Consider the following 23951-nt stretch of genomic DNA (forward strand, 5'->3'; position numbering starts at 1 on the left):
AATATTGCGAATAATTTGGCCGAAAGCACCTCTCATCCTAGGCACTGCAACATATAAATATATAAATATTAAAAAAAATTATAAACAATAAAAAATCAATGTAACAAATATATAAAAATATATTAATAATATATAAATGTAATAATATATAAATAATATGTCCAATTTCGTTTCAAAAAATTATAAATAATATATAAAAGTACGTTTCGAACCTTTCCTAGATCCAAACCTTCGAAACTGTGTTTCGAAACTTTCTCAGATCCAAACTTTCGAAATTAGGTTTCGAAACTTTCCCAGAACATTTCGAAAGTATCCCTGACCTTGCATTTCGAAGATTTCAAATTCAAGAAACTTCCGAAAGTTTCTTGTTTCGAAGATTTCAAAATGTTCGAGGAATGCATTTCGAAAGTTTCAAAAATTGCAAATTTTCGAAAGGAAACTTACTTTTGCGTTTCGAATCTTTGAGATCTTCGAAGGTTGGGTTGAATCTGGATCGAATATTTGAAATTTTCGAATGATTTGGTGAAAAGTGTGGGTAAAATTTTTTTTTTGGTTTTTATATATGTGATGGAGGGTAAAATTGTCTTTTAATCATAACTGGGGGGGTGGCAGGTCAAATTGGGGGGGTGCCTGGTACAAAACTCTTATCTTGTTCTATTATATTAAAAGGGCCCACAATTAGAATAAAACGCAAATAAAGCCCAATGAGATAAATCACCGTTGGGCCCAATATTACAAACCCTAATCCCATTCATCACCTCTTCAACGGAATGCATGCTATAAAAACGGAGCAGTGGAGGAGGGAAGCATCATTCGTCACTCTAGGGTTTGATACTCTCTCTATTTCTCCTTTTTATTTTTGTTTATGTAAATCTTTTCGTCTTAGGGTGTATTATTTTTGCTGTTTTTCAAATCAATATTTGTTATTCACGATTGAAAGAATCCAGACATAGTCAGGTATCTACCTTGTTTATGGTTGGTAGAGACCGTTACATGTCTGGGAAATGAAATTGAAAGAGAATGAATCAGATGAATTTGGGGTTTCCCTTTTTTTTTCTGATTAATCTCTTTCATAAGGCGTTCATCGTTGCCCAATAATACATATTATTATTATTTGAGCTACATCTGGACTCTACATTACATTAACACACATTTCTTTTTCTATTTTTTTTTTTAATTTTGATATCTATAGGATTACATATAAATCTACTACCCTAATTATCTAGTTTTTTTTCCAGATATTTACTTTTTAGATTATTATATTTTATTTTCGTTTTTAATTTATTTTTATAATAATATTAGATATACTTTCAGCTATTGATAGATTTGTGAATGATTTCAACAGTTGAATAATAACATATAAATCTGTTGTTTTTATTGAATTGGGTCTATATGCAATGGGTGGACCCGGTTTTCCAATCAAGATTGGACTGTCCATAATTTAAGATCGGAATTTTTATCTAAAAAAAATCAAAACCTGTTTTGAAATCTGGACTATCCGATTGATATTGGATGATTGTGATGACTACGTGATATCCTTATTTTTTATGATTCTCGCCGGAAATTTGGACCTTGGATGTTACCGATCAATGATTACAGATACAATATATAAATTGTTATAAAACATTATTATTATTAAAGAAAAGAAAAATATCACAGTAACGTTGTTGGGTTTCAGGCTTTAGCACTGGATCTAACTTAAGATAACCATTAAGTTGTTTTTTTAGCACTGAATTTAACTCAAGATAAGCAGCAACTAAAAATTAGATCAGTTTAATTAATTTTTAACTGATGATTAGTTTTTCTAAATCCATAATACAATAATATGATTAATATACATAACATGATAATTGTAATGTCTTTTAAAACACAGGATACAAGATTTTGATTCTCATATTTAAAGTCTAGGTAAGTTAATTAGTCCTTTCCTTAGATTTTAATTTGTAACTACCAGGGGCAATAGTCCTGTCCTCTAACTAGAAATTTTGGTTTGCATAAATTTTTTGAAAACAAAAGAATCCTTAACTAGCAATTTGGTGTAAAACATTAGTTTTTATTTGGATTTTAAATTTAAGAAATATCATAATGCTCAAATTGTTTAAAGTAAATCAAAATGATCTTATGTCAATTATTTTAAGGAGATTTTTGCTCACGGGTTAGAAGTATTTTGACGTGTGTTAAACAATTTGATGGAATTCTCTAAATTTGAAGATTCAAAATGATGGTTTATTGAGAACTATTTAGATAAAAAGTATTAAAATAAATGGATCATACAAGTAGAATTTTAGCTAATTTTTTACTAGAACTTATAGATTTGTATTCCTAAGGTCCCTTTTTCTTGGAATAAGAGTTAAGATAAAAAAACTTGATGGAATGTATAAATATTGGATGGATGAGTAGGGCACCTATTGTACGTTCCAGTTTTAGAGTATTAAGCTTCATAGTATTGATCATAAGAAATGTACCTCCTTTTTGTAGGGGTATGGACTTTAAAGAGGCTGTTAAGGACAAAGACCATTGGGATGGGACTCTCTCTTTAAATGATTTTTCCCTTTCTGCTTCTACATTCTCTGACAAGTGGAAAATGTTCAATCCTTCCTTTCCACCATGGCTGTGGACTCCTTGGCCAAAACATCGTTTGAGTTCTTCTCATAAGGAAGGATACTTATCACTGGAGAATGTGTGCCTTGTAAAATCACATGAGGTCTGCCACCAATTTAGTGTAAATCTAATTTTCTTGAAATGAAGATTAAAATCAAGTTGTGCACACAAAAAAAGGAAGATCAAAATCAAGTGAATATTTAGTTATAAAACTAATTTAGTGTAACTGTCATTACAGAAAGAGAAAGAAGAATGCAACATAAGTCTGACATGCAAAGAAGTGAGCAACATCTCACATAGAGAAGAAGAGCCCTTTGATCATGCAACTTTAGTTTGTATGGCCTAATTGGTATTAGTATTCCATATTTGAATTGCATGCAGTTGACTTGATATGTGGCTGTTCAACTAAGATAAGACAGTTTAGATTTCAAGTTTATCATTTCATGTTTAAAAATAAAAATAGCATGATATCTAGACCTTCGGATTTTATTCGGAACGGCCACAGATATGCGAACTGCATGAGTGCATGTAGTTTTGAGTCTTCTGCGTACAATCCAAATTCTAGTATTTCTAAGCTAACTTACTTTTATCTCATAAAATAAATTTGGATCCTATGCAGTTTCAGTACTTTTCCTTACCCAACTACTTACATAACTTATGTCTTCCTTTCTACTAGGTCCTGGGTATGAAGTAAACCACTATGATTTTCACATTGTCTACAGTCCTTCATTTAGGGTTCCAGTGTTGTACTTCCGGTCATACCACAGTGGTATGTTCACTTTACTATCTGTGGAGTTGTGTATGATAAATATCTTAATGGATATGTAAATATAAACTATCAAAACAATTAAGTTTGAAAACCAAGACTACATTATGGTTGTTTAATTAACTAGGTTGTTTGAAGTGATCCTCTGATCTTATTACATCATTTATGCTATTGAATGTGGATACTACAATTGCTGGTTTTCCTGGTGGTATTGAATATTTTGAATAATAATGATTTAAAACTTAGCTTTAAAATAAAAAGGTTTCTTGCTTGAATATCACATAAATGATTTTTGATTATGTAGATGGACAACCTTTGCCGTTCAGTGAAATTGAAAAGGACCTTCCTGGTCATTCTGCAGAGTTGCTACTGGAATCCAAATGGACATTTATAACTCAAGAAGTAAATAACTTGTTTCTATATTTTTCCTTTTCTTTAAATGCTTGTGTTTTAACTAATTTTTGTTTTCTTATAATTTACATGAATAATAATGTACTAGTATTTTGTTACTGTTGGAAATATAATGAAAAGTACATCAAATTTTGTTCCATATGGTCCTTGCTTTTGTTTATAATCCCTCTTCTATACATTATATTTAATGGTTTCAATTTTAAATCTTGCAGGAACACCCATATTTGAATAGGCCATGGTACAAGTTACATCCATGTGGGACAACCGACTGGATGAAATTGCTCTGCAATAACAATACATCTTTGAACAAAAACTTTATTGAACAATATCTGGTTTCTTGGTTCTCAGTTGTCGGGCAAGTGGTTGGTCTTAAAACTCCGTTGGGAATGCTCGATACTGTCGTTTCAAATGAATCTTAGACGCGCAGCACACATGCTTACTAGAGAATGAAACAATGGAAAAGAGAGAGAAAAAAGTTTCTCATCATTTGTAAGATGTTGTCCCAACATTATGTGATGGAGGAAGGGATGTGTTTGCTGTTGTCAATGGTAGAAATGCAGGAGAAAAACTTGTGGAGAAGTTGAGACCTGTTTCTAGTAGAAATTAGTGGAATTCACTCCTTCTATGTTGAATACATGAAATATTGTCATTTGTCATACCAGGATACAATTAAATGGAACTCACTTCCAACACATCTGTATATATTTTTAGGAACTCCTTTGAAGAACCAACTTGCATATACTTGTTAAGAAATAAAAACTGATTTTTAAGAACAAATTGTACATGAACTGCTTTTCAATACCTTAAATACCATTGTTTAGCAATTTTAATTAAATTGAAACTTTTTTTTCCTTCTGCGTATTTGAGATTTCATTATCTATTTATAAATACCCCATGAGGAACTTTCGTTTTTGATGTGCTATTGTTAGTTACATAATATGAGGTTTCTTCTCCTGCCTTCTATTGTGCTCAAATACACATATGTATTGGTCAATTTAGACAAAAATTGAAGGCTTTTGAGTAAACATTGGAGGAGGATTGAAACTCACTACAAATAAGTTATTAGAAAATAGGGAGAATCCGTTGAACTAGTGTGATCCAATCCAACATTACAAGCCATTTTCTAAGTGTCATAGTCATAGTATTGTTGAAGCCTTGAAGGTATAGTTAAACTCTTAGGACATATTGAATAGCACAGTAAAACATATATTGTGCATTATGAACCAAGTTCTTCACAATTTATTCTTTGAACATAAAAGGGAAAATTTTCCACTTATATTTAATCCAATAAACTTCTAGCAAGAAGCAGATCAAGGAATTATTTGGCTTTCGAATCAAGATCATATCGTTCAAATTAAATTTCTCAAATTAAAAATTCAGCATTCTCAGTGGATAAACAAGATATCACAAGGAGGAAACAACATCCAATTCTATGAAGGCTACCTACTCATCATCAAGTTTTCATATGACCATAGCCATAGGTGAAAACCGAAAGGGAAATATATATGTCAAAGATTAAGGAAGTTTAACAGATGCAGCTTATATTACAACATTACATTCTTTCAGTAATAATGGGTCATTTGTTTTAAAAATTAATACAAAATTTCACCACTACCATTCAATGGCACCTACAACTCATTACTATACAGGAATACATCTCTCTCAACTCTCACTTTGAAGATTGAAGAAATGCATCAAGCATAATTTCTTCTCTAATTTCTTCATGATTTTAAGAACCTTTGTTATGTATTCTGCTGAAGTGAACAAGGAACTCTGTATTACCCTCTGCGCCTTTGAGAGGAGACTCAATCGAACCTTTGCTGATAAAACCAAAACTCTCTACTCCTTTAGTAATCTTCTCAAGAACCTGAATTGCAGAAATCAATCATATTTAGTTTAGCAGAGTTATCTCGAATCACTTCGTAAGATAATCTAAGAGCCTCATTTAACAAGTTGATAACAAACAACACAGTTCAAATAGCACAAAAACACCCACCTCTTGATGGACAGCGGGATCTTTCACTATCCCTCCCTTTCCTACCTGCACAGACAACAGAATTCCAAATTTAGAAATGATATTTTGTTTCCTCTTTATTTCTAGAAGATAGGGGGAAAAAATATCAATGTTGTCAATTGCAGATCGCAAAAAGTAGCAGTTTGTTTAAATTCCACCACACAATGTTGTTATAGCGCAGCTACAACCGTTCTTTGATCATATTTTGTACTAAATAGCATATCACAAACCAATAGCAATTTGTTCTGCTATTGCCACAACCTATAGCGCCGCTATGTAACTGGAAATGATTATTTTATTAAACAAAAATAATCCTGCTTGCATAGAATATTATATTTATAATGCTTTTAAGTTCATTTGTTATCTTTACGTTGACCCTCAGTGACATAAACTGGTCCGATGTCAATGATATCATATAGACCAAGTAGAGAGTATGTGATTGTATATTATTGCTGGAAATATGAAAACAAACAGAAAAATAACATAATAAAAGTTAATATTCCTTACTTGAGATCTCTGAGCTTCAAATTGTGGTTTAACCAAGGTCACTAATGCAGCATCTTCCTTCATGACATTTACCACAGCAGGCATGACCTGTTAAAAGAATATAAGGTTATTTAGTGGATTTAAAGGGCTAATCATACATACAGGTATGACCATGTCATGTTATGCATGGATCAGCAAAAAAAGCTACACAGACAAACAGGAGCATAGGACTATTTTTAACCTGATTTGAGAGCATACCGTAAGAATAGAAATGAATGAGAGGTCTAGGGTCACCAAATCAACTTTTTGTGGGAGCTCTGTAAGATATCTTAAATTTGTCCGTTCTATAACAGATACACGTTCATCTCTTCGGATTTTGTCTGCTACCTAGATAAGTTAGCAATCATTAGCAATAGAGAATCACTGAGCAATTGCTGATATGCAGTAAAGCAATGCAATCAGGAAAATGCAATAAGAAAACGATAATAGAGTTTCAAATCTTCTAAAAAGATATGAAACAAATTAACAAACATACTCATTAAGACTCCAAAGTAAGATATATTATTAAGATGAGTTCACAAAAATAGCAAAAATGTTCTCAAATCATTTCAAAACTCAAAAATAAAAAAAGCACTCAAAACTTTCAAAATATTCATCTTAAGAATTCAAAAGCCATAACTTACATATTAACATTAGTTGAAGGAAGAGCAAAGGGAAAAATCCCAAGAAAAAACCAAACATGACAATGAAACAAAAAGTAAAGCACTTAATAAATTTAAGCCTCTAAGGCATAACTGTATATGCTTAATCATTCAACACATAGCAAATTAACAATAAACAACAAGCAATCGTATTTGCCTCAAAACTAAGAAATAAAAGGAAAACTACATAACAAAGTTTGCATTTAAAGCAAAAAAAGGACAAACGAATAGCTAATGAGTTTGTAGCTTAATTGTGTCACCAATGAACAGTTAAAGACTTGTGTGAGATTATGATGATGGAGATTCAATCCTACCCTTAATCACCTTTGCACTTCCAAATTAACCCAAAAAAATAATAAGTTACCTGTCCATAACCTACATCAACCCCATAAACATGTGATGCACCATACTGAAGTAAGCAGTCAGTAAATCCTCCAGTTGACAGCCCAGAATCCAGAGCCACTTTACCGGCAACATCAACACTGAGCTGTTCAATGGCACCTTCCAACTTATGTCCAGCTCTATAAAACCAAACAACAACATAATTTCATCAAAGTTGCTGTTGAGATATTATTTCAAGTAAATAGAGATTGATGTCTTCACCTACATACATATTTTGGAACTTCAGCTATTATCTCTACAACAGCTTTTTCAGGAACAGGAGTTCCGGCTTTGTTTATCACCTTCCCATTCACACATACTTTTCCTGTTTCAAAGCAACAATTCGACGCCAGAATAATGAGATGCCAGAAAAACAGACACAATTGAAAAAAAAACTATTCATGGCTTTTAAAAATGTTTCAGCAAGTTTAATTACATATTTAAATCTAGCATATTTGAATAAACATGAAAAAAGCAACAATGAGAAACCAGAAACACAAACACAAACACAATTGAAAAAACTATACACAGCTTTCTAAAATGTTTCAGAAAGTTCAGTTAAATATTACACACTAATCTAGCATTTACCAGTTTCTCAAAAACACAGAAATCTGATCATAATCTGACAATAATTAAGGGCATTTGTAGGATAGTCAATAAATATTTAGGTCTTTTACACAATTGAACTAAAATAGAAATGTTTACTGGTAGGTCAAGGGAATATTACCTGCATAATCATCATATAAAATGGACATTTAAAAAAGTTAACCATGATTATGAAAAGAAGAAACGGAAACTACCATATACAAGAACCATTCATAATCTTCACATGAACTACAAAACAGTTTCAGTCCATATTCCATTTGAAATACAGAGTAATTGAACAATCTTCAATTCAATATTATGTACCAATCATATGGTTAATTGGTAACTTAATTCAGAATAAATGTCTGCAAAACTAGCAGACAAAATTATCCTCTCGAAACAATCCATTTCTATATATCTTTAAAACTACATAAAGGCTACAACATGAAATCATAGAAACAAAACAGATCTAGAAGTCCTTGCTTTAGATTGGAAATAAAAAAATGAAATTATTTACCTTGCAAAATCCATGACTGGATGATTGATCTACTATATTGCTGATATTTTTCAAGGCATACTTCATCCAACCGCTTTTTCCTAAAAGTAGAATGAATAAAAATAAACGTAGCAGTTCAGTGCTATCACTAATTTTCTTTCAAACGGATAGTGGAGGATAACTAATTAGTATCATCAACATTCAATATCCTTACCAAAAGCCTTACTACCGTGGCATATTATTACCAGTACCACTACAACCAAGCCAATCAAAGAATTCAATAATTGTAGCAATACCACCAAGAACAACCACAAATTTTTAAGATTGCATTATAAAACAAGTGCAAGCTTAATAGCCAATACAAATCCAAAATAATTTGCTTCACCAAGTTGGTTAAGATACCATGACATACCATCATACATACTTTGTTAGAAACCAAGAAATTGAATTCAAAGGAAAGAACTATTTTATTGAATGATTAGAAAGAAAAAAGAGAGAGGAAGAGAGAGAACATGAGAGATCTCTCTCCTCCAAGGGTTTCCCTTCTACAACAGAGTCATCACCTATCCACTAAACGTTTACAATACTCAACAACGATCCTCCTCTATCCATGCGTTCCCCTATTTATAAACGACACTTTCTAACTAATCAACTAACTACCTTCCCTAACTAACTCCTCTTTATTCCATATCCTAACATTACATACATGGATTTTGTTTTCGTGAACAACACAAGAACAGAAAAACTACATGAGAATAAAGATACTTTAATCATGAGATGTGAAGAAAGGATATAGTAGTTATTTAGAGCATGGAAAACTTACTTCTTGAGTGGTATAAACTTTTCTGATTTAGCAGTAGCATAGCTCCTAAAGGAAGCTTTTACTGGAATTTGACCACTCACCCATCTCACTGAAGTCAATTTCCATGAAAAAAACAACAACAAAGTTTCAATGCACCACACACAGTTCAATTGAGAGTACACAGTTTCATACAATAATAGTTAAAATTCTCCAACAACTTGCATAAACAAATGAACTTCAAAGTTCCAAATTGAAATAAATAATAATCATAATGATAATGTAAACAACCCATTAAAAAAAAGTGTTGATTTACTCCATAAAATTAATATCACAGAATAATAATAATAATAAATAATTTGGTGCTAATACATTCGGAAAAAACAGAATGGAATAGTGAGAGAGACAAAACACCTGAGGCTGGGAACTTATTCAAATTTCGTAACATAGAAATGAAAGTTAAGGTTGTCTCGTTCTGCAAACCTCGTATCTGCTTCTGCTTCACAAACTGTAACGCCATTTCTGAATTCTCAACAAACAGAATGACCTGTTTTATTTTCTTCTATTTTTTGTTTTCTTTCTTGATAGAAAAATTATGGACAAGATGGATTTGGGCCTCTTATTCCTGGCCCTCTCCATGTCAACTACTTCAGCTTTGTTACTCACACCTCCTCATTTTAACTTTCCCACCCCCTCCCTTTAACTTTTACAAAACAATCCCATACAGATACAACTAGAGATTAAATGATATACGTCGCCGGAGTATTACCAAAATCACAATTTGGTTTCAGTAAATTATTAGGATTTAATTTACGATAAATTTTTTAAGTGATTAATATTTAAAAATCATTGAAAATTTTAACAAAGATCGATATTTATCTCTAGGAATAATAGCTCGTAACTTTCGTTTTCTTTATGAATAAAATTGTAGTATAATTTATGTGGATTTAATAGCTATATATATTTGTTTTTTATTTTAATCAAATAAAAATCAATTAAATTACTATCTCTATGATAAAATATCATTAATGTGTATTCCTAAGAGTTCATGGCCGTTGGAATTTTAATTTAAAGTGATCCATATTAAAATTTAGCTTAATTTATAATAATGAAAATGAATTTGACATTATTAAGACTCGATCACAATTTAGAGACCAGAGAATCCCTATCCATTCCGAAATGTATATTTATGAATAGCATGAAAATAAAATAGCAACGGTATTTGTGTTGGGTTAGTAACAGTGTTTGTTGCAATGAGTATTAAAGCTTTTGATGGATCTTCTTATTGTTACTTCCATTCCCAGTTTTCAAAAAAGCGGTTTCCATCAAGAAAGAAGTCATATCTGAAGCTGAAGTGTAGCACTTCAAATGAAGAACAAGTTAATTTGTGTTAATATGGTTCCTTCTTGTTGTTTTTAATCAGCTTTTGCCTCTTTAATCTTTGGTGTATGTATGCAGGATTATCTGCTGGATGCTCCTGTTTCTGTTGGGGATGGTTTCTCTTTCAGTGGTGGTACTTACTCTTTTATTTATTTATTTTTTTTTTAATCAATTTCAATTTTCAAATTCATTCATGCATTATATGTGTCTTTTCTTGGAATCTTTTCACAGGAAAGTATTCAGATGGGCCCAATCCAAGTGATGAATGGTTTAAGCAAGGGAAAATGGTCATTTTTCATACATTTCTTTTAAAAAGGCTCATTCCATGTTACAATTTTCAAGCAATATGATTTTTTGTATTATTAGGTTAAAGCCTATTCAATTCCTAGAACTGGTGAAAAGGCAAAAGATCCAATTTTTGGGCTAACAATGGGTACTAGTTCTCAATCTACTGGTGACCGTTTCAGGTATATTAAATGTATCTTTATATGTCCAATCATTTTCTATCTTCAAATAGATGAACACAGAAGAAATAAAGAAAAACTCACATAGGAATTATGATGGCATTAATATACATTAATAGGACCTTATTTGAATTTTATAGGATATATTTTGCAAGTAGAATGAGAAGTGCTATTGTTTTAAGAGTTACTAATTGAATCATATTTTGTTAATATGATTTTGTACAATAGATGGTTTTGTGTTGAAAGTGGAAGTGTTGATAATCCTACAGTGATATTAATCCATGGTTTCCCTTCACAGGTTAGTTTTTTATTTTATTTTATTTTTCAACTATGTAAAGGGTACCTCTAGATTTATTAGGATTTGAATTGCATACATTCATTCATTCAGCACATTTGTGGCTGTCCAATCTTAATCAGATTGTCAGATTTCAAAACCAATTTTATTATTTTCGTTAAATCTAAAATACAAATTTGAAATCTAGACCATCAGATTTTAATTGGATGACCACCCATGTGCTAACTGCATGACTGCATGTAATTCGGACCGTTAGATTTATGTTTTTGTTCAAAATTTTAAATACTTCTTTCATTGTTTCAAGATGTGCTGCATGTACACATGCACACAAATCCTCGGTCTCAACTTTCAACAACAGACAATGTCAGCCATTGTTCTAAGTCCAAATAAAAAAAAATGTAACTATTGTTCTACAGAAATTGTGTTTGATGAAGTCAAATTGGTGACATTGTCTTAGAGTTGTTCTATTTTATCTCTAACAAATTAGATATATTGAGAAATAACAATTTTACTAACAAATTGATGCTGCTGCCTAGGCATATTCTTATCGCAAAGTTCTTCCAGTACTCTCCAAGGACTATCGTGCAATAACATTTGACTGGCTAGGTAAAATCACAATGTTTTTATTGCATATTTGTAACTATAATTGCTTCTATTTTATTTGTTAGAGTTATGTCTTGTGACATGTTCAACTATGCTTTGTGTCATTGCTTACTTTATGGCTTTTTAAACCAAATTAATGGATGTTAGAAACATAGGATTTTGTAAAATGCTTTCAATGAAATCTCTTTCAGAACAACTATTGAAGGCTACCTTTGGTTTATTAATTTTATTTTTCGGCTATAATAGTTTCTTGTTAGTTAAGCTAACTTTTCTGATTTCACCTATTTATTAACCACTGCAGAAACACAAAAGTTTACTCCATTTTCATTTCCTATTTCAGGATTTGGATTTTCTGATAAACCTCAACCAAGATATGGGTTTGACTACACCCTTGATGGTAATTGTTCAATGGTCCAACCAATCTTAAGTAGTAACTTGTTTTTTGAGGATTCTTGTTTTGAAAAAAAATAAAAGGCCTGAAAAATGGGAAAATGATTTAGAGGCTATTTGAATTGACTTATCTGAACTTATCTACTAACATAAGCATTTGTTAGAATGTTTAGGAAGAAACAACTTATGATATGTCTATAAACAGTTTTCAAGTAGCATATGTGAACAACTTATAGTTATATTATAGGTTATATGAAAACAATTTGATTTGATTTTATCTTGTGTTTTAAAAATAGCTTATATATAAGCACTTATACTATAAGTACTTAATTAAACTGTTTATCCAAACATAACTATATTTTTCTTCTTCTCTGCAGAATATGTGTTATCATTGGAGTCACTTATTGATGAACTGGCTGTTACTAAAGTCTCACTTGTTGTCCAGGTAAGTTTGCTTTGTTGATAAGAAGCATGAATTTACTAGTTAAATTAAAATAATCTCTTCTTTGACATGGCATTAGTGTTGTTTGTTCACAGGGATATTTTTCACCAGTTGTTGTTAAATATGCCAGCATTCACCAGGAAAAGATTAACAATTTAATACTCCTTAATCCACCTGTACGTTTATTTGACTGGTACTTTTTCTTAAAAAATTGATTCTACAATTAACACCATCAAATTTCATCTAAATACCATATTGGAAAATAGATAGAGTTCTATAAGAGTGGCACCCCTCACCTTACAAGTCAGTTTTGTAAGGATGAGTTAGACTTAATATAAAAACTTATTAATACTGTGAATCAGAAACACTTTCCTGAATACTTATTAACAGTTAATTAATAAGTTGCAATTCTGTTTCTTATTTTATAAGTTAACAGCCCAACATGCCAACCTTCCACCAACACTGTCCATATTCAGCAACTTTCTGCTAGGTGAAATATTTTCACAGGTATAATACATACCTTTATGCATATGCATTTATGCTGGAGTTTATAGTTTGGCTATACCATATAATGTGATTCTGTTCTAAATGGTTAGGATCCATTAAGGGCCAGTGACAAAGCCCTAACAAGCTGTGGACCCTATAAAATGAAAGAAGAAGATGCAATGGTTTATAGAAGACCCTATCTTATATCTGGATCCTCAGGTTTTGCATTGAATGCAATTACCAGGACATTGAAGAAAGACCTCAAGGTGAATGCAATTACCAGGAAAATTATTGTCGAAATTTGTGTATCAAAATGAGAGACCATAAACAGAAAACTCAAAACTTCTGTGCTTAGTATAGATTTTGAATTGTATAAAATGTCACTATCTAAAAGTCATAATTAAGTAATTAACATTCTTGATGCATATATAACAAAGTTTTACTATTTTTCTTTGATTTGAGAAGTTTGATTTTTGTTTAAATTCATCTTTCCTTCAGAGGTATGTGGAGGATATGCAGACAATACTTAAGGACAAAAGTTGTAACGTTCGAACGACGATATGTTGGGGTCAGAGGGATCGTTGGTTGAGCTATGATGGAGTTGAAGATTTTTGCAAAGATTCCAACCATACACTCATTCAAGTTCCAAAGGTAAAACTTATCATGTTCTCATTAACAATGCATCAGATCTTCAATTATTTTGATGCTAGTTTGGTAGGTTTGATGCTATACTTGTGTCTTTGTTAGTGTGTTTTGATCTTCGCTAACAAAAATTGATTTTCAATGAATTGATTTTGTAAAATTAATTTTTATTATGTTTGGATTAATTCGTGTAAAAGTGAGTTCAATCAAAGATTTAAGACTAAAAGCAATTACAAATTCTAGCTTTAAGTTAGAACTAATTCTGCAGTTAAAATCAATTCTACTTGAACACAACCAAACATATCAAAATTAATTCTATAATCAATTTTGAGAACAATAGTGTCTAGTTTGTTAGCTAGCTCAAAATGAAGAATAGTGTGAGAAATATATTATTTTTCATAAATCTTTATATTCTCATAAGGGAACGACATAATAAACTTCCTGCTCTTTGTAGGCTGGACATCATGTACAGGAAGATTGTGGTGAAGAACTTGGACAACTTATTTATGGAATAATAAGAAAAAAAAATTAAGGATGAGAACATTAATTTAATATTTTTCATTTATACAATCATATTAATTTGCAGTCTCTAGAATATAAAGTAATGTTTATTGGAATTGAGTACACTAAACCAAATATGGCATCAACATTTTCAGAGGAAAATCTTGATTCTATCGTGGATATATGGAGCCAAATGATGAATTGACAAATGGAGGCGAATCAATATCAATATAATATATTAAAACAAATACTCAAAAATATATGTTGATACATCACATTCTTATATGTCATATAATATTAATTTTTCCATATCATTCAGTAATATGATGTGGCACCTCAATAATTCATTCATTTTTTACCATATTCTACTAATTCTTTCTCTATATCTCTATAATTAAAAAAACAACAATAAAAATATAACTCTCATTACTAACTTGATTTAATTGATAATTACTTTTTTAATTTATTGCATATATAAACATCACAATATTTTAATTATATCTTATTAACTAAAATGTAGCAACCATAAATTACCACAAAATATATAAAACATAATAATCACATGAAAATCCATAATCAAACTTATATACAAATAATCCAGTGAAGTTTAAATTAAAATAAATAAAAAATATTAAAGCACATATTTAAATTAGCAAACCTTTACAAAAAAAAAACCAACAAAGAATATTTTTTAAAAAATAAAAATGTTAAATTATACATTAAGTATTTTCAAAATAATATACAATTTGTGTTAATTTTTCTTTTATTAGTGTTCGGATACATATTCTATTCCTTTAATACAAATAAAATATTTGTCTATATAAATTGGTCATGAAAATAAAAACACTCATTTGAAAATATTAAACTTATAGATTGGATGAAGCATAAATTGGAGCATAGTTTCAATTAACGGTAAAAAATAATCAAAATCAATAAGTGATTACTTATCATTCCCAACATTATTTCGTGTTTTTGTTGTAAAAAATAATACTTCGAGTTTATTTATTATATACAGTCTCCAAAAACGATAATTAAATCAAAATATTTTTGAAAGAAATACGTGATCTAATTAAGAATTAGTTATCGAAATTTTAAGTGGAAATGAGACATAAAACATAAAATATAAGAAATAATAGTTCATTTAATTAGTCAAAAAAAAAATAAAGAAATAATAGTACTCAATATAAAAAGTAAAACAAAAATAAAAATAATAATCATATAAAAATCAATGCTTACAAATATATCTCAAATGATTGTAAAATATATATTCAATTTTTTATAAGAATAAAGTATTCCATAATGATTGAATATTTAAACAAAACAAAATATATATTAACAATTACTCATCTTTTTTAATAATATTTTTAGAGTGAAAATCACTCATTTTATATATTATAAACTTTTCAATATTTTCGTTCCATTTATTCTTTAGTTATACAATCACTATTCTTATAAACTAAAAACTTATAAATTTAAAACATTTTTTTCCGATCAGATTGATACATTTATACACCATAAATATCACCTTTAAATTTTTATAAAAATTTATACTGAAAAAATATTCTACAAATTACACATGCGCAACGTACTAGTTATATTCTAGTTAACACATTAATTGGTTAGGCAAGAGACATTAGGAATAGTATTTGTAGCTATTCCATGGACATTTTCACAAGTAGATTAAGTTTTTCCTTCTGATTGAGCGGAGACAATATTATTTTGATTAAATAAAATGTTGAAACAACTTGTCGAGGGTCCACAAACTAAGTTGATAGCAACATCACTAGCAGAAGTTCCTCTAAATCCTCTATATGTCACAAAACTCAGTTCCACATTTGTAGTGTAAAAATTTACACAAAGTTCAACACATACATATCTATACCTATGGTATTAGTATATTACCATATATATATATAACCAACAAGATGTCACTTAAGAAGCAATAGTTTGATGTATAATTTTAAAAAGACAATTTAAATTTAAAATTTAAATTTTCATCAGAGACGGTTATAAAATAACTATTAGCATCACTTTAATTAATAATAATAATTTTTAAAATATTTTTAAAAAATGACAATATATAATATGAATAATATAGAGTGAAATGTGTACCTCATTATCAAGACCATAATTTTGATCTATATTTATTAGGTTCTTAACATTTTGAAGGATGATTTGGTCAAAAGTAATATGTTTTGCATAACCTGATCCACCCTGCGAAAAAAATACAAATATTTAAAATCTAGAATTGAAAGATAATTATGGGAAAATTGTACTTTGTTTTTTCTTTCGTACATTTAAGTTTTATTGGACAATGAATTATAAAGTTTACCAAGATATCTACGATGTGGTTAATAATAAATGGCTAAACTTGAATAAATATCATATTTTTATAAGAACTTCAATCATATTTAAATTTTTAGTTTTAGTTACCGGAACTGTCTTAATTCTAGTTCCATTTGAAGTCTCAAGAAAAGTACAATTTTGTAGTTAAACATCTGAAACGGTATCACACTCTCCACTTCTACCAAGGCTACCGACACTGATTGATATGAACTTTAAATATACAAGGTTTAATGACAAACCTTATTCCATGTTGTGGTCCACAAGTAACTCGAGTAGCATTGATAAAAGAGCAGTCACCATTGACGGCAATACCATCATCACCTATTTAGAAGGAACAAAATTTAAAATAAAATTAGAAATTGTTAATTATTTTAAAGACAATGATTGTTGATGTAATTTTCTTTTTACCTTTTTAACATTTATTTATACCTAATTTGTTTTTAATAATATAATATTTATTTATACTAATGCTTAGTTATAATTTCTTTTCTTTTAATTGATTTTTCCATGTTTTCATAACAATTTCTGTTTGACCCACCTTTTAAATATAAATAACATAATATTTTTTTTAATTATACTTCAAAATTAAAATTTTGATAAGATAAAATAATATAAACTTTTATTATCAGATTTTATATTGGAATCTTGTATCAAAATATTACTAGAATTAGCAATGTCAAAGCCTTTAGTGTTGGGACCAGGAGCAGGAGCATTAATGGATACATGAAGATCGTGGGTCACTCAGTTAGTCATAATCTATTCAGACTTAAAACCATAAGCTTTTTGTTAAATAATAATAAGTTATCATGAAATGCACAATTATTAAAATTAAATGATTTATTTTTAAAAAACATTATATAAAAAATATATATACTTGTGAATCATCAGATGTGTCATCTCCACCTCCACGAGCATCAAATTGCATTACATTAATAAGAGCATTTTCGGTTCCAATATTCAACCTAGCTAATACATGAATCAAAATATAAGTGAAGAAACCTTGCATGTTTGATCAGAGTGGGAAAAAGTGGGAAATTAATAGTTGCTATGATGCTTAATTAGAGAATGGGGTCGGAATTAAATAGAAACTTACATGGAATATTTTATTATGCTTATTAAGGGACTAGAATAAAAACGTAAACGGTTAATTTTTTTAAGTATGTCTTAATGATTATTTAATTTTTTAGGTTAAATACATCATTAATTAATTATTTTATTGTCAAGTATGATACAACTTATTTAGGTCAAATATTTTATTATTTTAGATTATATTGTATGATATAATTTTAATTTTTATTATTAAGTTAACATATATTTTATTATTTTTCAGTCAAATATGTTATTAATTAAAGTTGTATCATATAATATGACCTAAATTAATTAATTTTTACATGACCGTAAAAATTCATTTCAAAATAAGCGTTGACTTAACAACTTGTATGTAGAATTATTTTGTAGAATAAAAATTAAAGTTGTATGTATGATTATTTTATAGAGATTAAAAATTGTATTATTTTTTATAAAAATTAAAATTGAAATATTGTTATAGCAACTAAAAATATATATTTAAACTCTTTTTGTGACACCCTAAACTCCAAAATAATATATATTAATTTATATTATATTTTTATAAATTTTGCAGTAGATAAATAAAAATATGTTTCCAAGAAAATAAAAACTTAATTTTTAACTTAGCATATCACGTTTCCCAAAAATCAAAAGGAACACTTTAAACTTATTTTATCCGTTAAAATAGTGTAATCTCAATAAGCTTGATCTAAGTATTATTACTTGATTTAATTTAAAAACTTATTAGTACTTCTAAGATTTTCATACAAAAATTCGTTTCAAATTAAATAAGTAAAATACAATTTAAGCCCTTATCCCCGGTATCACCTATCACAGCGTAGTTCCTCTCAAACTTGAACTTCAAAATTCAATAACCTGTAATACTGCGATTTGGCAAACGCAGGGCCAAACCAGTCAAACACAAACAACAAAGGAAGTGAGTTTCAAAATCATGTTGATAGTATAATATAAATAAGAGGAACACACAATTAATCATCAATAAACAGTATAATTACACAAACATTCTTCAAGGAAAAACATCACACTATATAGTCAAAATCAAAGAAAATCAATGCACTTCACTGTAACATCAAATCATCACATAAATTATTATCACACATAATACATATTAATCACAACAAAGCAATCACAAGAAAATGCAATGCTATGCATGAGCTTAGACTCTACTTCACAATGTGGTACCATTCTAACTCTGAAGTACTTGGTTAGGAGGCTTGATACTATGTCACAATCTCGGTGGACGGACAATTCAAATTGGCCCTGTCATCATAGATCCCTTCAACTCAACCCGGGACACCTATACGTGACAGTCGAGGTAAACATGTGTTGCATGGTAGCTCCCGACATTTGGAGTGCTACCTCCAAGTCACCTAGGAATTCCCCACCTGAATACCTCCAAGGTCTAACAATCTTGCCTTAAGGCTCAATAGTAGACCGTCACGATCATACTCATTGAGTTGTACTTCCTCGAAATCACTAGGCTTGTCAGGCCCTACCTATATGATGACAAAATAATCTTCACTTCACAAATTCTCAATATTTATTTTCTCCCCTCGTTAGCTTATGATACTCCATTAAGACCGTCATCTCAAACACAAATTGGAATCAAAATTATTTCACCAACTATGAGGTTACTTCAATATTCTCATCACAAATTCACAATATCACTATCATTAATCATATATCATCACATAAATTCATCACAAATTTATAGAATCACTATCATAAATCAAACATCATCATTATTATCACATAAACTTGTCACAAATTTATATCATAAATCACACATCATCATCAATTATACTTACATTACACTGCATTCACATAAACTGATTTAATCAAACATGTGCACCAAATATCACAATGATATCAAATATCACAATAATATCAAATATCACAATAATGTTAAATATCTCAATAATATCAAATATCACACATTTAACGAAATTAAATCAATCAACACCTTATAAATATTCTATTCCAAATTTTAATGACTAATAATAAATTACAACAATATACAAATTTATATTATTGCTTTCCATAAACAACTCATTATTCTACCATCAAATGATCATTATTTTTAACTAATTTCATTTTTTTTTATTTAAAATAAAAATAAAAGTTATACCAATATTATTATGTATATTTAATATAAATTAATATAATAAAAAAACATATATAATCAAATAAAAAAAAAGATTCTACGGTACATTCACAAATGGAAGATTTTTAGTACATTATTTCTTAAACCAATAAATTAACAATAATTTTTATAAATCTAATAGTTATTTATTAACTTTATTATTTTAGGAAATATCATTTCATAAAAAATACATTATTATTTCATGGTTTCTAAACATTATACCAATTTTTACATTTTACCATAAAAAATATTTAATATTTTCTATTATGAATAATATTGGAACGTGAACCACCGATCCAAAATTACTACTGCCCCAACCAAAAGGCATTTTATTTATTACAAGTCTTGGGAAAACATTTGCTTCAATGACAGCTTCGATCATTTACTACAACTTTTTCATCAGTCATCAACAAAAGTTTCCAAGGATAGGCAATGCAGGTTGAATCTGAAAAGATAACACTAGAGCATGAACATGCTGTTGGATAAGAAATGATAACAACGTAAAATATAAGATCCATTTAAATTTCTTTCGTAGCCATCACCACTAAATGCTCTGGTAATTCCACTCAATATATTGTGCTCCCAAATCTGATGTTGGCCAGCCATGGCAATATAAATCTTTTCTTCAAATGGATGAAAACAGACATCCCAAGGAGCTGGAAAAGGGAGAAAATTGAGTCTAACTTTGTGGTTCATTAAGGAGCCTAACAAGTTTATGTTTGAAAAAATTATGAGGTCCATCTTGGATTTTTAGCTGTATATTACGTGCATGTCACTCATCCTCAAAATTTACAAATTAATTTAATTACCTGAGTGTCTCCTTTTCCTCCTCCAATATAATCAGACCCCTTGGTCCCATTTCCAGCAAGAGTAGACACTTTCTCATTAGCAAAATCAATCTCCCTTTAGAGCAGAAATAAATATAAGAGTAGACACTTTTATAAGAATAACCCTTTTTTGTGTGTAGTTTTTTCTTTGTACTTGCGGTTTTAAATTTTTTTAATGATTATCATAAGGTCTTATGGGTGATGTATGGTTGTACCATGCCCAAGATGAAATCAACTTATACAAATGTCAATGAAACTGTTTGTATGAGACTTTGGTGGGTTTTTTTTTCGGTATTTATGAAAATTAGGCAAATACAATGTCTAAATATGCATTAATGCGTCAACAATAAGAATGGTGGAGTATTATGTGATTGTGAGACCTCTAACATATAACAAACGTCTTGGATTCCATGGCTTGCTAAAGTATAAGAGATATTCTTATTTAATGTCTGGCATATTTCTAATACGATTAATACAAAAATATAAGATAATATTATAGTCGATCAATCGGGTCACCTGTCATTTATATACACCTATTAGACCTAATAATGTCCGACTCATAAATAGTGTGTTGCAAAAAATCTGTCTTACACTAATAAAAATTATAATTCCATAAAACATTATAAAGAGTGACACGTTATAAACGATTTTTATAGAGTTATGTGTTAGATGAATCAAAATTTTAGAAGAAATTACAAAGAAAAAAAATGAAAATGATAAATTAATAATTTTTTTAATCTTTTTTGATTAAAAAATAAAGTACACATATGGTTTGTTTTTATTATATATGCAATAAAATATTATAAATACTTTAGTAAAAAAGTTATAATACTATTATCATATAAAAAATTATAAATATGAGTGAACGTTATCTTGTTCAACAGACGTAAAAAAAAATTATTTGGTAAAATAAAAACGGTTTAATGTTCGTATAAAAAAATTTACTTCACATACAAAAACAGAGTATAAGGTTACACCATAATCCAACTGTTTTTGACAAAAAATATTTCCAGCTATTCATAAAAAGTAAATAAAGGGTCCGGTTGTGTACACTTAACATATTGTGGGTTTCGAGTCTGCTTCACGGAGAGATAAATAGGTGCGAACATGACGAATTGGAGAAAAAAAATTGCTGCGAACGAACACGACGAATTGGAGAAAGAAAAAGAGCTGCGAACTTAACGAATCGGAAAAAGAAAAGATTGGAGCTTCTTGATTGGATTTCGATTATTCTGAATTCGTTCTAGTTCGTTCTTTGATTGATTTCGATTATTCTTACAAAATTGGAGAAAGAAATACAGAGGTGTGTTCTTAATTTTCGATTTTCAATCTTCTGCACTTTGAATCAAATTCTTTATAATTGATTTGACCTATGTCATCTTCGTGTTTGGCGTTGATGTTTTGAAGCAACTTTTTCTTTTTTTTTTCGTTTGCGACGGTAACGGTAACATCCCGTTATTGAAATTCAAACCGTCGATTTCTGGTTTTAATTGGTGCTGGAAAAAGATGACAACAGACTCACAAACTTTGTTATTCGGATTCAAGTTTGTTCAAATTTAGGGTTTGAATAATCAACATTCATTATTTTAGGGTTTGAAATTCATGGTTTTCTTGATTGGACCTTCAATTATTCTGCAGTGCTTTCAAGTTTCGTTTGCAACATTAACATATTATTTTTTATTAGTATCCAAGAATGTATAATCTTGATCATTCCTGATTATTCATGCATAAGAAGGCTAATAAAAATAAAAAAGTTTCAATAAGTATCCCCTTAGACAAGTCGGTTGCTGTGTTAGGAACTTAGGATGATCCAAAATTAATTACGAGGTGCATTCTTGAGTGGATTGGAATATGAATTTTTTGTTCATATGCAATTCAGATAATATGATAAAATGATCCTAAATTTAGTTACAAATTCTCGACCCAAAATATGGCTTACAATATGAATTTTTATTAATATGAGATTGGAATGAAATGTTTGGATGAACAAAAATTTAATTATGAGATGGATTTTTGACCCAAAATGTGGCTTGCAATATGAATTTTTCAGTTCATATGAAATTGAGATATGATGATTGGATGACCCTAAATTTAATCTCAGATGAATTTTTGACCCAAAATATGGCTTGAAATATGAATTTTAATTCATATTATATTGGGATAGTGTGTTTTGATGACTCAAGATTTCATTATGCGCTAGATTTATTGACCCTAAATGTGGTTTTACATATGAACTTTTTATTCAAATGAAATTGAGATAATATGATAGGACGACCCTAAATTTAATCATGAGATGTATTTTTGACCTTAAATGTGGCTTGCAATATGAATTTTTTTATTCATATGAAATTGGGTTAGTATGATTGAATGACTCTAAATTTAATCACGAGATGGATTCTTGACCCAAAATGTAGTTTGCAATATGAATTTTTATTCATATGAAATTGGGATAATATGATTGGATGACCCTAAATTTAATCTCGAGATGAATTCTTGACCCAAAATGTGGCTTGCATTATGAACTTTCAGTTCATATGAAATTGGGATAATATGATTGGATGACCCTAAATTTAATCTCGAGATGAATTCTTGACCCAAAATGTGACTTAAAATATGAATTTTTAATTCATATTACATTGGGATAATATGATTTGATGACTCATATTTTAATTACGAGATGGATTTTTGACCCAAAATGTGACTTTCAATATGAATTATTTTTCATATAAAATTGAAATAATTTGATTAGATGATCCTACATTTAATCATGTGATGGATTCTTGACCCAAAATTGACTTGCAATATGAATTATTTTTCATATAAAATTGAAATAATTTGATTAGATGATCCTACATTTAATCATGTGATGGATTCTTGACCCAAAATTGACTTGCAATATGAATTATTTTTCATATAAAATTGAAATAATTTGATTAGATGATCCTACATTTAATCATGTGATGGATTCTTGACCCAAAATGTGGTTTGCAATATGAATTTATATTCATATGAAATTGGGATAATAAATTTGGATGAATCAAAATTTAATTGAGAAGAATTCTTGACCCAAAATGTGGCTTGCATTATGAACTTTCAGTTCATA

At 29.2% G+C, this 23951-nt stretch overlaps 4 protein-coding genes across 15 annotated transcripts in view; 3 read left to right on the top strand and 1 right to left on the bottom strand.

The window, feature by feature from the left end:
* The first annotated feature begins 693 nt into the window (after window positions 1-693).
* On the top strand, window positions 694-4555 carry LOC101498673 (ubiquitin-like-conjugating enzyme ATG10). The gene is made up of 6 exons (XM_004510131.4): window positions 694-826; window positions 2479-2704; window positions 2840-2936; window positions 3278-3370; window positions 3672-3769; window positions 3991-4555. The coding sequence occupies exons 1-6, from the start codon at window positions 771-773 to the stop codon at window positions 4195-4197; spliced, it is 777 nt and encodes a 258-aa protein (XP_004510188.1). The 5' UTR covers window positions 694-770; the 3' UTR covers window positions 4198-4555.
* Window positions 4556-5260: 705 nt separating this feature from the next.
* On the bottom strand, window positions 5261-9352 carry LOC101498329 (uncharacterized). Its single transcript, XM_004510129.4, is given in 9 exon segments — window positions 5261-5645; window positions 5775-5819; window positions 6300-6386; window positions 6537-6665; window positions 7344-7500; window positions 7583-7656; window positions 7658-7685; window positions 8463-8542; window positions 9265-9352. Coding segments are annotated over 8 exon segments (672 nt in total). The 5' UTR covers window positions 8477-8542; window positions 9265-9352; the 3' UTR covers window positions 5261-5507.
* Window positions 9353-10362: 1010 nt separating this feature from the next.
* On the top strand, window positions 10363-14804 carry LOC101497804 (uncharacterized). 7 transcript variants are annotated; one of them, XM_027336654.2, is made up of 13 exons: window positions 10363-10619; window positions 10699-10753; window positions 10852-10907; window positions 10987-11087; window positions 11313-11382; window positions 11916-11985; window positions 12323-12379; window positions 12750-12817; window positions 12910-12990; window positions 13244-13321; window positions 13411-13566; window positions 13799-13951; window positions 14599-14804. In XM_027336654.2, the coding sequence occupies exons 1-13, from the start codon at window positions 10494-10496 to the stop codon at window positions 14638-14640; spliced, it is 1113 nt and encodes a 370-aa protein (XP_027192455.1). In that variant the 5' UTR covers window positions 10363-10493; the 3' UTR covers window positions 14641-14804. The 7 variants fall into 7 exon arrangements, with proteins under 7 accessions (XP_027192455.1, XP_073219492.1, XP_073219494.1 ...); XM_004510128.4 differs by having other exon boundaries at window positions 10366-10619; window positions 14397-14804; XM_073363391.1 differs by lacking the exon at window positions 12323-12379 and having other exon boundaries at window positions 14397-14804.
* Window positions 14805-21848: 7044 nt separating this feature from the next.
* The window catches only part of LOC113787674 (uncharacterized), a 29051-nt gene continuing 26948 nt past the window's right edge, over window positions 21849-23951 (top strand). For 2 of the 6 annotated variants that reach the window (XR_012161287.1, XR_012161286.1), the window contains exon 1: window positions 21865-22151. The gene's annotated coding sequence lies outside the window, so the exon portion shown is untranslated. Of the gene's footprint in view, window positions 22152-23951 lie in introns of all 6 variants that reach the window. The other 4 variants (XM_073363430.1, XM_073363428.1, XR_003474189.2 and 1 more) reach the window with 4 other exon arrangements.

Source organism: Cicer arietinum, chromosome 7, assembly GCF_000331145.2.
Source record: "Cicer arietinum cultivar CDC Frontier isolate Library 1 chromosome 7, Cicar.CDCFrontier_v2.0, whole genome shotgun sequence".
NCBI classification, from domain to species: Eukaryota; Viridiplantae; Streptophyta; class Magnoliopsida; order Fabales; family Fabaceae; genus Cicer; species Cicer arietinum.

Bases quoted from the DNA above. Each gene is read 5' to 3' on its own strand.
- LOC101498673 (XM_004510131.4), top strand. From the start codon at position 771: ATGCATGCTATAAAAACGGAGCAGTGGAGGAGGGAAGCATCATTCGTC. The intron at 2,705-2,839 runs GTCTGCCACCAA...CTGTCATTACAG, and splicing joins GCCTTGTAAAATCACATGAG to AAAGAGAAAGAAGAATGCAA. The intron at 2,937-3,277 runs GTATGGCCTAAT...CCTTTCTACTAG, and splicing joins TGATCATGCAACTTTAGTTT to GTCCTGGGTATGAAGTAAAC.
- LOC101497804 (XM_004510128.4), top strand. From the start codon at position 10,494: ATGAGTATTAAAGCTTTTGATGGATCTTCTTATTGTTACTTCCATTCC. The intron at 11,986-12,322 runs GTAAAATCACAA...TTCCTATTTCAG, and splicing joins AATAACATTTGACTGGCTAG to GATTTGGATTTTCTGATAAA. The intron at 12,380-12,749 runs GTAATTGTTCAA...TCTTCTCTGCAG, and splicing joins GTTTGACTACACCCTTGATG to AATATGTGTTATCATTGGAG.